Genomic DNA, 16,237 nt, shown 5'->3' with positions numbered 1-16,237 from the left:
CCACATATCACAGCTTCATTTTTCGATGCCACCATTCTACATTTGATGGCAATGTCCTGCTGTCAAGCAATAAAGTTTAGGTAAAACAAGTAAAATAATGAAGCCTGACCGTAAACTTAAGTGGAAACCATTTGATAATATTCACTCACATTAAACCCATTACCCAGTTAATGATTTGGCTTGAACTCTGTAGCCTGGCACAGGCAGACGCATCCCACGTGTCTACCTGAGGCTGTCCTTCCATTTTATGGAGGCCTCGCATAATTGCCTGACGACTGGGGAGCAGTCCGGAGGTCAAGAACATTGTCAAGCACCGTCTCCTCAACAAGGCCCCCAGCCTAAGTCTCCCTCCCAGCACAGTCAGCAACAGCAATCCAGCTCCCCAAAGCCCCATGGCACCACAACACAGCAGGCCAAACAGTCTAGAAGACAGCATCCTGAACGTAAACGTCTCAGGCACCAGCGGCAGAGCGTTGACTCAGATACAGCGCTGGAACAGAAACATGAGGCAACAACGGCACCAAAAGCATCCACAGTTTCTAGTTTGTCACCAGGAGTCCCACCTCTGTCAGCAGGTGGCTCCACCCAGTCCAAACCAGAAACCCAGGAGGGTACCCCAAAACAGAAACGTGAGCGTAAGCCTCAGAGACCAGGCAAATATGTTTGTGATTACTGTGGCCGTGCATGTGCAAAGCCTAGTGTCCTACAGAAACATATTCGCTCCCACACAGGTGAGAGACCCTATCCCTGTGCCCCATGTGGCTTCTCTTTTAAGACCAAGAGTAACCTCTACAAACACCGCAAATCACATACCCACAGGGTGAAGGCTGGTCTGGCACTTGGGGAGCCGAGATCTTTAGAGGAGCAAGTCACTGAGTCAGAAGATGAAACAAGACAGCTATCATCAGTGTCTTCCAATACAGAAAAACAAGACAGTGTAGTCTCAATCAAAAGTCAAGAAACAGACAGGGCCAAAGATTGCACTGGAGGAAATGATGACTCTTACGCAGTAAAAAAGAGACTAGCACTGCGTCTGAGTAGAGGAAAACATGTTCCTCGAGACGCTTCTGATGAAAAGACCTCTTCTCTAATTTTAGGGAGTAAAGGCAGTACAGAATCCGGTTATTTCTCTCGCTCTGAAAGTACTGAGCAGTCACAGGACAGCCCCCCAAACACAAGTGCCAAAAGCTATGCAGAGATCATACTCGGCAAATATGGACGTCTCGGACATCTACAGAGGATGTCTCGTCCTCATAACCAGCAGCCCTCTGATCAGGAGGACAAAAGCATCCCATTCACGGTGCCCAAGAAGCAGGTCATTGACCATATCACCAAACTCATCACCATCAATGAGGCAGTGGTAGACACCAGTAAAATTGACAGTGTAAAACCAAGGAGATTTTCACTATCCAGAAAGAACAGTTCAGATTCTCAAAAGAATTTATCTATGAAAGAACCTCTTATTCATAGTCCTAAAGCTGGTGATCTGGGATATAAAAACAGTGGGTCTATCACCATGGGAGTTCCATGTGAAAAATTTCACCATCCATCCCTAAATGTGGAACAGCCAGTTGGGCAAACATCCAACGCACCTCTTGTGAGAAGTCACTCAATGCCATCTGCAGCCAGCTCATTTGATGCCTCCCGTGGTGGCCCCAGTAAATTCCGCCTAAGTCAGTCCTTTGATGAACAACAACCTTCTGAATCACGGGCATCCCGTCGTTATGGGATGCTAAGACGGCAGCCAGCAATTGAAATTCCCCTTGGTGCCGAACTTACAAAAGAGGAAGATGAGGGTTCTCATTCATTTTACCCTGACAGTTTAACCACTGTGCCTGACCACAAGCAAAGGCAACCACAGCCATATGAGTGTGAAGCCTGTGGCACTGGATGCAAAGATTGGATAGGCTATAAGAAACACAAGCAAAGCCTGTGCATAGCACACCATCCCAGAAGTGAGGTGGTAACTGGTCAAATGGAGTCCTCACAGTTAATTAACCATGGAGTCAGAGCAGGAGCTTCAGCAATGCGTAAAAGAAGGAAAGAAGAGAGTTTTGAATTTGATGACCCCTCTTCTCCGTCTTTGCCCTCTCCTGCCCTCTTGTCCGGACAATGTAAAGATGAGAGTGCTGTAACTTATGAGGACCCCAGAAGACCTACACTGCAAACCTGTTCTGTAATTCAACATACTAGTTCATTTGAAAAACAAGATTCTTTGTGCAATGAGAATCAAGGCATCGAGGCAACAAAAAACTCTCCGCCTCATGAAGAATATCAACTGGTGCCTCAAAAACAAGTCCAACAGTCAACAAAAATAACATCCCGAAAACTGGTCCGCCAACACAGTGTGCAGGTTCCAGAAATACTGGTGACAGAGGATTCTAACATGAGCACTATGAGCTCAATCGAGACAGCTTCTACAGCTAAACATTCAGAAAAACCTGAAGAATTTCAGTGGCCTCAGAGAAGCCCCTCCCTGGCCCAGCTCCCTATTGAAAAGCTTCCTCCAAAGAAGAAGCGTTTACGTCTAGCTGAGGTGGCCCAGTCCTCAGGGGAATCCAGTTTTGACTCTATATCTTTGCCCCATAGCCCTAGTCAGGACAGTAGTGCATCTTATGCATCCAGTCGTTCCACATCCTTTGAAGAATCAAATAGACCAGATATGGAGATAGCAATATCGACGCCACTGAGGAGATCAAGAGCTCCTCACATGTTGACAGTGCCTGGGGTGCATCAGCACAGGGAGATGAGGCGCTCAGCATCTGAGCAGGCGCCACATGACCCACAACCAAGTGTCCTAATGTCTGAGACCCGGAGTAAGTCCTTTGACTACAGTTGTCTGTCCCCTGAGCGCTCTGCAGTTGGTTGGAGGGAGAGGAGAAAATGTCTCCTTATGAGACACACTGCTATTAGAGATCCAGATGAGGAGGAGGAGGAGCAGTGTACTATTCCAAGCCGTAGTCCTGATCATATCAGCCCCAACACATCTTCTCAAGCGAGCCCAACTTCTGCGTACTGCAGTAGGTCTCCTACTTCTCCTTCATCAGGTGACACGGTCTTGCGTAATCCAGTAAGACCACAATGCAATGAGATCTTCTCTCAGTGGAAACTCAGTCAAAATATACAGTTAACAGGCAGCACAGAATTCTCCCTTACTCATGGCTCAGCTGTAGATCCTCTAAAAGAGGAGGCCTCAAACATCCATACAGGGCAACCTCCTCCCCAAGTACCACAGCCCTATCCTACACATGGACACTCAGGGGCAGCAAGAGCTCACTACCTCCCCATGTCTACAGGGCTGAAGCTAGAGATTCCCTCACGACATGATGATTATTCAGAGGTTCGAGTAAGTCACTCCCACATCCAACACTCTGCCCCTAACATCACTTCCAGTCTGGAATTACTGAGGCCAGTCACATCTCCAACGGTAGCAGTGCGTCTCCAAACAGACACTCACACCCCAGCAAGTGCCATATACACCACGTTGTCCCAGTCCACTTCCCCTAGGCCGCAGGAGGCAGATGCTGTTTCACACAATATAAGTAACCCAACAACTGAATACAGAAACCATAGAAACATAAGTCCAGACTTACATCTGTGGTCTGAGGATGGCCTGAGGTTATCAGGCTCAGGGGGCAACAAACGCATGCTTTCCCCTTCAAACAGTATAGAGCTGCCTCCTGAATCGCAACAGCAACAGAAACGAGTAAAAGAAGAAGAGGAGAGGGAGGTGGATGGTGCTGACAAGTCATCAGTGGATACGTGCAATCAGGAAGTCAAAAGGGAGGATCAGTCTTGTCTGCCCAGTGTTTGTTCTGTCACACATGTTGGACCTACATTCCCCAGTCTCCTTTCCAGCACCTGTAATAGCTGGTGCTATTTGAACTACATTAAACCAAACCCCTCTACTCTGGATGAACAGAAGCCTTCAGTGTATTCATCGTGGTCCACTAGCGGCTATGACCCCAACCCACCTGGGCTTTCCAGCAAGACAGCTCTCTCTCTGCTGCACTGTAAGCAGAGGCTCAGTCCCTCCATCTACACCGTATCTCCCATGTCAGTCAGAACAACAGAGTCAATGGAGCAAGAGGACAACACAAGACCATGCTCCACTGAGGTAATTACAACACTAACCACTGATTACAATTGTCTCTGAATCTACAAGAGAGCATTATATGTAAAAACTGACATTGCATTTTCACATTTATTAGACCACTCAAAGTGTAGAACTTACAGGAAAGAGAAAGGATAGATGACATGCCATTAAAGAGTGTGTTTAACTTGAGTTAAGTTAAGGAATCCTGTTGCACATATACAGGATTGATGTGTGGGTATCCATAGTATGGTTTACATTATTTGTAAGTAAGCATAGCAAGCTTCTTTGCAATGATGAGGCACAAAGGGAAAAAAATATATGATGCTTTGACAAATGCTATGATACACAACGTTCAATGAGAATTCCTAATTTTTGTCTCCCTGGGCATGCTGGAGCAGTTGGTGAATTTGCCCATGTCTCTTTCGAGTGTAGGTCTACAACAGCCAGTCCCACTGCAGAGACCGTGAGGGAACAAGGAAGGGACCGCAGTTAGCAGATGACATCAGGTCAAACAGAAAAGAGATCGAAGAAGAGGAGAAGACGGAGGGGGAGGAAGTCCAAGCATGCTCCAGAAATAAACAATCTCCCGAAGTTAGGATTTCTGAAAGAGGGTGAGTATAATATGAACTAATTACAGCTCAGCACTGTTAGACACATATGAACATCAGCTAGTAATGTCAGTGTTAAACTGAATGTTATTCATTGCTTACAGTGTTGGAGGATTACGTCACACTCTGTGGTATGTTGTGGAAACTGTTGTCTGTCCACCATGTTGGAGAGGCTGAGGGTTGGCTGTCTGCACCAACAGAGCCCGTCTGTTGAAGGGCTGAAGCCAGGAAAATACCTAGCTTCCTCTGCCCCTGCAGAGATTCATTTACACCAACCATCACAGCCATTCACATGTTGAGGCAGCACGTTTCATTCTCTCACTCTAACACCAAAGGACTACAGAGAAAATCTACGTACATGTATGTGTAGGAAATCAAAGGGAGGCTGCCATATGGAATTGAACTGGATACAAAAACAAACAAAAATTGCTGTATTTTATTATATGATGAATTGTTATATTTATATTGCCCAGGTAGGTTAATACAGTGGCTCAGAGGGTTGGAATGCACCCAACAGTACTGGGAGGCTCAACAGATGATTACTGGGCAATTAGACCTATTATGCTACTGGTTCTAGGTTGTAACCTCAAACTCCCGGATCCCACAATTATTTAATAATTCAACAATTTCAATTAAATATAACTGGATGAAGACCATAACTTAACTCTGTCAGTTGACAGAAAGTATAAGGGTCAGAGTCAATGTAATAACTTTTTTAAAACATAAAAATCTGATTGGCTTGCAGGTGTATACAAGGTCACCTAAAACAATCATCCAACCTATAGTTTAACCACTGTTATAGATCAGTGTGCAACACAGTATATCAAATGCTATATAAAAATGTGAGTTACCGCAGAAACAAAAACATCTGCTCAATGCTGGTATTGCCAGATGTTAACTGACCTCACAATGTGTTAAAACAAACCATGAACAACTTTAACAAATGGTTTATGAATTGAAAACATACTACTGTGTTATCCTTTGGTAACCAATGGCATGAGTGCAATAACACCCCCTGAAGTACCTCGATATAGAAATGATTGGACTCTGTGGAGGAATTATCACTCTACTTTATGTTCGTTTTCTCCTAGCCTCATGTCTCAGGACACATTGCCACATATTGACCCTGACCTGTTTGTCATTTTTTAAAAATGTGATTCTTTTTCTTTTTATTGGCTCATAAATACTACACAGCAGTCATTCACGTTTTACTGAAAGTCAGCGAAATGCCGTAAGCAAACATGTATGGAGTGAATTTGTTTGGACACACTTCTGTTTGGTATTTGTCTCAATTAAAACACACACACACACTTCTCAAAATGATTTAGCGGTGAGGTTAAAGCAGACACGCTCAGTACTTTTTGATACCCATCAGAAATAAACACTGCAGCGATGCGATGCAGGGGAGTGCAGAGAGGTGCCATCTGTGTGTCTCTTTTTGGTTCGGGAGTGTGTCTGTGAACAAATCCCTGTTGTGACTCATGTTGACGCTCATCACAGCCTTCCTAAAAGAATGAGTCATCCTCACGCCTGCTCGCTTTCTCCTTCTCCGTCTGTTCAGTCTGTCTGAGGGACAAAAAACTGAGGCAGTAAGGTAGGACATAGACATTTTTTAGTTGTTGGCACAGAGGAAGGCGAGGGTACTTAAACTCTAATCTTGGGTGTGAATGGCCCTTGAATGAAAAGCCTATATATATATACTGTAGTTGCTTTATAATATATAGGTGTACAGGCATGACGGCAAAGTGTTTCTCTTTCATTAACCTGAAAGTTTTTCAAGACTGTAAAAGCCACCGTTCTACCTGCCGAGTTTATCCAGCCGTGAAGCCCGTAGTGAAAATAGAAGAAAAAACAGCAGATTAGAATCAGAGAGATTGTTTGTCGTAGGAATGTGTTTTCATTCGCTGTGTTTTTTCATGCTTATTTGGAGCAGCAGCTGGTCTGGGCCAGGGGTTCCCTCCCTCTCTGCGCTGTTTTTATTGGCCGGCTGCAGCAAAACCCCAGATCTCGGGCCATATCGTAGGCTACCCCCCTTGTTTGGACTTATTTGGTGGTGTGAGCTGCGATGGGTTTATAAGCAGGGTGTAATTTGTGGGAGTACGGTGGGGTGTTTTTGGAAGGTTTTTATTCATGAAAATAAATTAGAGCCAAAATGGGTCTATGTAGACTATGAAGCATGTTAGGATATTTCTTGCAGCTGGTTAAGTAACATTTATAGGATTATTATGAATTAAATAAAACGATTACAAAACTTGAACTTGGCCACTATATTTAAATTTTTTTTTGCACAATATTTTCACTCTCAGGGATGTTAATGTCTTATTCTTTCATCGTCCAGACAAGATATCTAACGAGATGTGATCATAAAAAACAAACAAAAGGTTCAATTCTAATTTAACACGCCAGAATTAAATCCCCTAACACTCTTTTCAGTACTGTACAGACCTGTTAAGGGGTCATCCACAGTGTGTTGCCCCTTTGTTATACCAACATATAAATCTCTGAGCAGAAGGCAACCCTTGATCCGTTTACTGCATCATCACTTAACCTAGACACAGTGTCATCTCTACTGACACACGAGTGCTTACAGTGAAGGTCCATTACTGATTTTAATGTTAGCACTAATGACTGTTCTCGTATTGCAGAGAACACAGAGATTTTTTATTTAAATAGCCTATTTTTATTTTAGATGATTATTTTATATGGTCTGTGGGTGAAGCATTATAAATCACTGTGATGGGGATACATGTGTCGCCAGTGGGGTTAAAAATAACTCAGCAGAGGCAGGGATATATAGAGCAGAGAGGGGGCAGGGGAGGGGGGAGATCCCAAATTCTCCTCTGCAAATCACAGCCTGGTTATAAGGTAGTGAGAGAAAAGAGAGGGGGTGTGTTTCTGGTTTTAGCTTATGAAAGCTGCCTTGTTGAAGCTGAAGTGGGACCCCCAGTGTACAGTACATGCAGGCATGAACCCCAGGGCCCAGCTGCCACAGCGTGAGCTCACAGTGCAGTAAAGGCCAAACAGATAGCGTACTTATGCTGGATAAATACAGCCACTAAAAAGCTGCTAACAGGTGCTAAAGTGTCTACAACCTGTGTGTCAGCTCCAGTTACACTCTTATTGATTGTGACTATCATTGTGAGAGAAGCAGCATCAATAGACAAGTGACAGGGAAACTCCCCGAGGACGAAACTGAAAACTCTCTTTCTGTTCACACCTGCAGACCAAATGAGAAGTATGGCATCGTGCACGGAGGAGGTGGAGGAGGTGGAGGTGGAGGGAAGTGCCAGTGTGAGGAGTCTGGATTCCACTGTAAGACCACCAGTGTGCTGGAAAGTTGCACCCATCATATCACAGAGTTCCCACCATACAACTGCAAACACTGTAATGATGCTTCCAAAGCCAAAGGTAACACAAGACAATGAATGATATTTTATTTTGTTTTAAGAATTTGTGACATTCATGTTCACTGTGCATCATGTATGAACTCTTCTTCTCTGGTATGTATAGGGAGCTTCAGCGAACACTTTAGATCTAAGGCGTGTGGAAGAGAAACCTGTTGTTACCCAGATGACACAGATGAAGGTTTGCTATGTCGTTTTTTATTTGTGTGCTTGATACAGTGTTGCTAATATTTTGGGATTGAGCATACCAATAACCAATATTTTTTGCCTTGGCTCTTTTTTTTATTGCTAACAATGATAATAATAATAATAATAATAATAATAAAATACAGTCATTGAGTTTCAACCGAAGTTCAAGTTTAACTGAAGTCACCATTGTCCTTGCTACAGATCTGCCCTCATACCAATTTTCCAACATTAGCTTACCATTAGCACCCACACTAGCTTTTTGGGTTGGGTATCATTTAGAAAATTACAATATAAGTACCCTTAAAGTGATACTGATACCAACTGAGTACTTCATTAAATACCCATTACACATGTTGTGCACTTGCTTTTATCCAGTATAACAGTAGCGTAGTGTAGCCACTAGCTTAAAGTTGAGTACTGATACCTAGCGCTACCTCTTCTATAAGTGTCAACATGTCTCGTGTTGCACTTTTGTTTGTGGAACAAGCAACAAAACAAATATCAGCCGTGGGAAAATGTATGTGTACGCATGGTTTGTATTATATAATAATAAAGAGAATAAAAAATAAAAAAAAGCTGTAGGAGAATGTTTGCAGGCTACAGAGCTGTTTAGCTAGTTAGCTGTAGCACCTTGAAAAGTTTCAAACTGCACTTTCAAATGACCCGATTGGTCAGTTTAAATGCTAATTCATTTAAATTTTTAAGTGCCACTGCTAAGACAAGGCTATTTAACCATGGTCTGTAAGTCTCATGTAACAGTGTAAGCTTCTTTACATTGTGTCTCAATGTCCCTCCAAAATTAGCTATCAATCACACCTGTACATTAGTGGCTTGGAGGCAAAGAGGTCTCTGATGTTTCTCCAAAGACCTTATTTTCATTTTTAATAAAGAATAGTAGATTTTTTTAAAAACACAAAAAGCCGGACTTCTGTGATTTAAGTTTAGTTCACATTTTCCAGGGACAATTTTATTTAAATTTGTAATACATCCTAACAAGAGATAAATGAAGATGTTATTTCAATCATTAGTTGGAAGACCACCACCTTTTATTAGTGGCTGCCCACAATTACAGCCAGCACTGTAACTTGGCCTACTCATCCCGGGTTGGCCTACATACATTTTATCACATAAATCAGATCTCTCATTCTGTTGACTTTGTTTCCCACTTTGTTTGAGCTTCAACATTTCACAGATGTATGAAGTGAAGTGTAAACATTTGGTCAGCAGTTTATCAAGATCTTAGGCGTACAAGATGTTAAGATATGTGGGAGACGGTTTGCAACATAGATGAGACTAAAACATTTGATAGTAATGGTAAATAAATACCAGAGTGTTTACCTGAATATTAAAGGATAATTACCATTTTTTACAACCTGGAACTTATTTCTAGCATAAAATACGATAATTTACTCACCCAGACAACTTTGGTGTCATTTGGAGTTCGGACGAAATTAGCTCCAGTGGAGCGCCGCGTATATATCTGTATAATGTGAGTACACGGGTCACCGAAGTGCAGCCTCTATATATCGCATTGTCTGCCGCGAAACTATTTAATTTCACCAATATTTAGTTATGATACGTTAGTGCCCTCCGAGCCCGTGGTGGCATGTGAGGCCAGGAGATCCGCGTCTGGATCTGTCAATAAACGTCTGTATCACAACACTGGAGGATTTCCACTCAATGATAAACCGGGCTGTGGTAGAGACGTTTGGAAATGACATCATCCAGATCAGAGGTTAGTAGGTCAACCTTACAGACCCCGGATGTTGATAAGATGCCACCACAGGCTCGGAGGGGAATAGCACTAACGTATCATAACCAAATATTGGTGAAATTAACTAGTTTCACAACAGATAATGCGTTATATAGAGGCTGCGCTTCGGTACCCCATGTACTCGCATTATACGGATATACGCGGCGCAACACTGGAGCTAATTTCATCCAAGCGACTCCAAATGACACCAAAGTTGTCCGGGTGAGTAAATGATCGTATTTTATGCTAGAAATAAGGTCCAGGTTGTAAAAAGGTAATTATCCTTTAACTCTGAAACACACTGACCAATATCATCCCAATGATTGATTCTAACTTTAGAATGGAGTTTCGGTAAGAAAGAGGACTGATGGAAAATACAAAAGTCTGAATTTTGTTTTTCTTGCTCAAGGAGTCTGTCAGAATCGTTCAGTTTGCCCAGATGGACAGAAAGATGATCAGGACAATCTGGGCAAAGGTGGAGATGAAGATGATAACATTAAGGACAAAGATTGTGATGAAGACAACAGGTCCACAGCTGCTGAAAGCTCTCACACTGCCTCCTCCGATAGCGAGAAACCTCATCCAGGAGGCCAACAGATGGAGCCTGAACTGAGCCCATCCCTCACGCTTAAGCCCAAGGATTCTACCCAGAAGAGCTCGGCCAGTTCCAGGAGGGCCCTGTTTGCCCGCAGGCGCTTCGATGCTTCATCGTCCTCCAGAAGCTCCCCTCCTCCAAGCACTCCATCCCTGATTCCACAGAGGGAGCCGTCTCCACCTCGCAGCCCGTCTCCCAGGCCTCGCCACTCCCTTGCTCCCCCTCCCTCCCTCTCCGCATCCAGTTGTCATGTCTCTACTTCCCCGCTGAGACCAGCCTCCCCTGTTAGAGGCCTTTCTCCTGTAATAGTCCAGTCCCATGGCACGGGGACCTCGGGGCCTCCAGGCTCTCTGGCAGACACTTCAACCTGTCTTTACCCAAGGGACCGACCGTCTACAGCACGACTGGTAAGGCACTTAAAAAACACAGTGACACAGCATCTGTTGACAGCATTTTGATTAGTTTTCTACTTATAATAGAACCCTGTCATTGTTTTCTGTATTTCAGTCTGAATCTGTCATGGAGCCGTGTTTTTGTCGTGGGTATAATTAATGCTGGTGAAAATGTGGCTTTGGTTCAAACCGCAGTCTTCACTCACCTGTGACTTGATCCATCTTCTGTTTGTTTAGCCTACAGTTTTAAATACATCAGCTTTTGGCTCACAAAGCTAATCTTGTGTGGTTCAGTCAAATCCCAGTAAGTCAACATCTAGAACAAATATAGATAGGCTGGTACATATGAGGTTATTTTAAAGTTGCACATTTATTGGAAAAGGAAGGAAAGGCAACTCTCTTGTTTTATATCAGTCAAACCGAGCCTGCAGCTCCGAGCCTTAAAATAATGCAGGAGAGCTCCCAAATAGACACAACATGTTTTCCCTGGGCAGCCGCTGATAAAATGAGAACCAGGCCGATCGTTAAATACCAAAGATTGGAACCACATGTCGACGACGAAAAACAACATGGGTGAATATCTCAGTCTGCTCCAATAAAATTAAAAAAACACATCTGTACCAAAGTCATGGTTATGTTATGGTGTAACCTCGCCACTTCCTCCTCACACTAATATAGGTCCCATAGGAAAAGACACTGATTCCTATTCTCTGTAAAGTTGCTTTTCTCATCTAGGCACATAAACTATATCTATATCTGTTAACTGGGTGTATATTTACAAGGCGAGTCATTTTTATGTGCCTAAATATTTGATGCATACATATGTATCATGTATCCATTAAAAATCCTCCCAATTTAACTTTCTTTATATCCTTTCTCATATATATTTTCACAAATTTAATTTTGTTATATCTCAGCACACCATTGTAACTTACATGTACTAAAGCATGACTGATGCCATAATCTTATAATAAACTAATTAACTAAACCTTAGGATGCTTCTAAAAATATTCATATATGATAGGTATTTCTAAGCAAGTATATATACAATTATTATAATGACTATAATTAGCTATGAACAAAAAAAATGCATATATTAAACCTGAATTAGGAAAAATTATCAAGTATACATAAAATGCTTTTTATATAACTTTAAACAAATAAAAGATAAAATATTGGCAAAATACTGATATATCTGTGATAGGTCAGTATCGGCTGATAATATCAGTTGGCCGATAGATCGGTCAGGCTCTAATATATATTTCATATTTTTTTGTGACTCACATATATTTGCATCAGCCCTAAAAATCCAGTTTTGAATGAGCATTAATTTACATATTTCTTATTTAAAATATTAAAGGCTTATTGGAATTGTCATGTGTTATCATTAGAGAGGAGGTGCTACTTTTGAAAGCAGAAATAACACATTCTTCTCTTATAAATGAAAAGCTGATTAATAAGCAATAAAATGCACCCTTGCTCAATTTAATACACTCTGTAGCTTTCCCTATACAACCTTACAGTACTGTGGTATGACCAGTAACTTATATCTTTATTATAATCTAAACAGTCAGGAAAAGTTTGATGTTCCTTCCACAAAACCAATTGTACATAACTTACATGGGCAAACACATTACTCATCATTCCTTATTCCTTATTCTTATGTTGTCACACCCGTATTAATACATAGGAAGTATGATTCATCTTACGAGCAAACCCTGTTGAAGTTTAAAGTAACTAAGCTCTGTTTGACAGTCTCCTTCACTCACAGACCTTCAGTTAAAAGCTCCCATTAATTCAGTTAGTGTGCAAGTGCGGGGAAGGCCAGACATTTGGATTCATTCATCATACTTCATCTGAAGGCATGTTTGTTATTTCCTGCTTGTGGTCCAGTTCCACTTTCTGTCATGCAGGTTTCCTCACGATGATGTTTTAAAAGAGTAATTAACAGCAGGCTGAAAAGCTGTGTTTTACTGCCCTTTTAAACCTGTTTCACCTCCAGTTACCGTATACCTCTACATCACTGCAGCAAGGTGAGAAGTTAAAACTAGACTTTCAAGACGGGATGCTCTCTGAAGTTAATGACTAAATGGGAGATGATTGGAAATTCAATTTGCCATTACCTTCTAAGTTGTAGCTTTAAAAGAAGTCATGTACAGTACGAGCTCTTTAGACCTCTGTTGGTGACCTGTGTGACGTTCAATCCAACCTCACGTCTCAGTTATCCACAGCTGTTTACACAATGTCACAGTTGCTTAACAAAGGCCACCACTAGCTGAGACCTAACAGAAACATGTGGTGAAAGATTAACACATCAGCACTCTAAATATTCTTCATATTTAATCCCAGTTAGTGTTTCCTTTTTTTTTGTCTTTCACAGCTGGTTGTTTGCCCACAGCACCTACCAGTACTAGGCTTTTAAGAGTTGTTGTGTCGTTTTTGTATCCTATTACTTTATCCCAGCAGGACTACTCAAGTTTCATTTTATCTTGTCTTGTTGTAGTCTGTGGACGAGGTTGGTCTAACCCACGTCACGCCACATCCTGCAAGGCCTCGAGGAGGCCACAACGTCCTGAGTCACCTCCCTCTTCACTCCCAGCAGCCGAGCAGGGCCCCGAGCCATCTCATACCCATAGGGGGGATTCACATGATTCAGCCCAGGTCCCCCCTCCCTCTGTACACGCTGGTGTGCAGCCCCACAGCAGCCACGGTTAACACAACAGGGACAGGGACATCTTTAAGATTAAGCGAAGCTTCCAAAGGAAGGTTTCCACTGCTGCGACGTCAGGATACTCTCAAAGAGATGTCACCCGGCAGCCCACCGGACCCCGGTGCATTAGGGGAAATGTCCGGGAGCAGCTGTTCGGACACACACATGAAGGTTCAAGGATGCTTCGGCGTCCGACGGCCGTCCAATCCCAGAGCGGAGACGAGACCTCCGGAGGTGAGCGCAGATGCACATGTTACAGAGAGGTGTGTTTACCCCGAGACCACCCAAGGCCAAAAAAAGGCTCCTTCCTCCCAGACACAACTCTGATAGGAGGGAGAGTCTGAAGGGACAGTGCAAAAGACTACAAACCAGAGTGTGTGCGTGTGTGTGAAAGCACTCTGGTTTAAAGAACGAGGACAAAAAGGCAAGAGCACTTGAGCACCGCTTCTGAATGACGCTATTATGTAATTATATGAATAATATATAGACAATATGTTAGATATGCAGTATGTTTTGTAAATCTTTTTTTACCCTCTTGTTTGATGTCATCGGTGTTCAATTATTTATGTGCTATTATGCAATTCTGTACTATATGCAAAAGCAGCTGGAATGAAAATAGAAAAAAGTTTTAATCAGTTCATCTTTTCCCTATTAACCCCTTTGACAGCTATAATATACTATTGCTGTGTTAATGTACTGTATTACCAAAATGGATATAGAAAGGTACTACAAATATTTATTCACCCCGAACAGTATTTTGAAGTGCAATTTTATGTCGAGATTGTGGTTTGAAATGTCATTCTTAAAGGCTGTGATTATTATTATTATTATTATTCTTACTATTATTTGTCAGTTTTTTAATTTTATTTGTTGTTGTTGTTGTCTTTTGTTTTTGTTTGAAGAAGCAGGGTTACGATCACCTCCTTTTCTAACATCTTTAGAAAGAGAAGCTTCAGATCAAGACGTTCCAAGTGCACTGACTAAATGATTTGATACCCAGAGGAAACCTGTTTCACGTACATGGTAGCTACGGTACAATTTTTTGCATAAACAGATACATGTATTTTTGTGTTGTTGCTTTTATAAATGATACAATCACTCTTGTCATTTTCATGTTTACCATTAAACTTCTCATTTTTACAGATTTATATTAAAAACTGTGGTATGCTTGTGGTTTTTTGAGTTTGTTACAGTTAATGATACATTTTCAGAATGGAGGATGCTGTAGTAATGTGTAGTTAAGGAGACAGGTTATCCAAAAAAAATTACATAAATATATAAAAAAGCAAAAATACCCATAGTGGTATCTAGTCCTGGAGGTAGTTTGGGGTTTCATATGTCACTGTCAAATTACAAATTATGTACTATTAGAATCAATCACTTAATCATATCTTAATAAATACATGGGTCTGGCTATGTTGATGTTACATATAACTAAAGCTTGAGTAGGTCTAGACTGTACTCTTTAATTCAATTTAAAGAGACCCAACATTCCCCCATGACAGCGGCAAGGAAAAACAGAGATAGAGATGCACTGCAACAACAATAATATTAAGACTAATAATCATAATAGTCAGTGGGTGTTGAGCAGGACCACAGGGGCAGCATTCGGTCCGCAATTACAGATCCAGATTCAACAGCTCCGGAGGCAGAAATACCTGCTAGACAAGCACAAAACTACAGGAGAGAGAAGATGCTGAGTTAGTAACATTCATTTATGGGACATAACTGCATACAGATGGAGAGAGGAGCTTAGTGCATCATGGGGAGTCCCCCAGCAATCTAGGCCGATAGCTGCATAGACTAGAGGCTGGTCTAAGACAAGCCTGGCCTGTTCTAAAAGGAAAGTTTAAATATTGAGAGGGTTTCTAACCCCTAGACCAACATTGGAAGATGGTTCCACAAGAGAGGAGCCTTATAGCTGAAAGGTCTGCTTCCCATTCTAGTTTTGGAGACCCTAGGAACCACAAGTATGTCTGAATTCTGGGAGCACAGTGTTCTAGTGGGGTAATAGATATTAGATATGGATAAGGATTGGAAATCTGAATTTTACAGGAAGCCAAAGAAGCTGAAATGGAAGAAATATGATCTTTTTTTCCTAGTTGTTTTCAGTACTGGAGAGTACTCCAGTGCTGGACCAGCTGGAGAGCCTTTAGAGACTAGTTGGGGCAGCCTGATTAATAGAAATTGTAATAACCCAGCCAAGAAGTAACAAATGCGAGGACTAGTTTTTCTGCATCATTTTGAGACAGGATGTGCTGGATTTTTGCGATGTTACATAGATGAAAAAAGGCAGTCCTTGAAATGTGTTTTATGTGGGAGTTGAAGGACATATCAGATTCCTTACGGTGGTGCTGGAAGCCAGAGTAATGTCATCCAGAGTCACTATATCATTAGATAATGTGTTTCTGGGGTGTTTAGTGCCAAGCACAATAACATCAATTTTGTCTGAGTTCAGTAGCAGAAAATTGCAGGTCATTCAGGCCTTGG

At 42.0% G+C, this 16,237-nt stretch overlaps 1 protein-coding gene across 1 annotated transcript; it reads left to right on the top strand.

The window, feature by feature from the left end:
* Positions 1-247: 247 nt before the first annotated feature.
* hivep3a (HIVEP zinc finger 3a) lies at positions 248-14,272 on the top strand. The gene is made up of 6 exons (XM_053334154.1): positions 248-4,117; positions 4,529-4,707; positions 7,928-8,112; positions 8,215-8,289; positions 10,460-11,052; positions 13,541-14,272. The coding sequence occupies exons 1-6, from the start codon at positions 248-250 to the stop codon at positions 14,072-14,074; spliced, it is 5,436 nt and encodes a 1,811-aa protein (XP_053190129.1). The 3' UTR covers positions 14,075-14,272.
* Positions 14,273-16,237: the final 1,965 nt, after the last annotated feature.

This window comes from Scomber japonicus, chromosome 15 (assembly GCF_027409825.1).
Source record: "Scomber japonicus isolate fScoJap1 chromosome 15, fScoJap1.pri, whole genome shotgun sequence".
In the NCBI taxonomy this organism is placed as follows: domain Eukaryota; kingdom Metazoa; phylum Chordata; class Actinopteri; order Scombriformes; family Scombridae; genus Scomber; species Scomber japonicus.
The sequence above is the reverse complement of the archived record's forward strand: the minus strand, read 5'-3'. Positions and strand labels throughout refer to the sequence as shown.

Excerpts from the sequence above, each read along its gene's own strand:
- hivep3a (XM_053334154.1), top strand. The coding sequence starts at position 248 with ATGGAGGCCTCGCATAATTGCCTGACGACTGGGGAGCAGTCCGGAGGT. Across the intron at positions 4,708-7,927 it reads GTTAGGATTTCTGAAAGAGG|ACCAAATGAGAAGTATGGCA; the intron begins GTGAGTATAATA and ends TCACACCTGCAG. Across the intron at positions 11,053-13,540 it reads GACCGTCTACAGCACGACTG|TCTGTGGACGAGGTTGGTCT; the intron begins GTAAGGCACTTA and ends GTCTTGTTGTAG.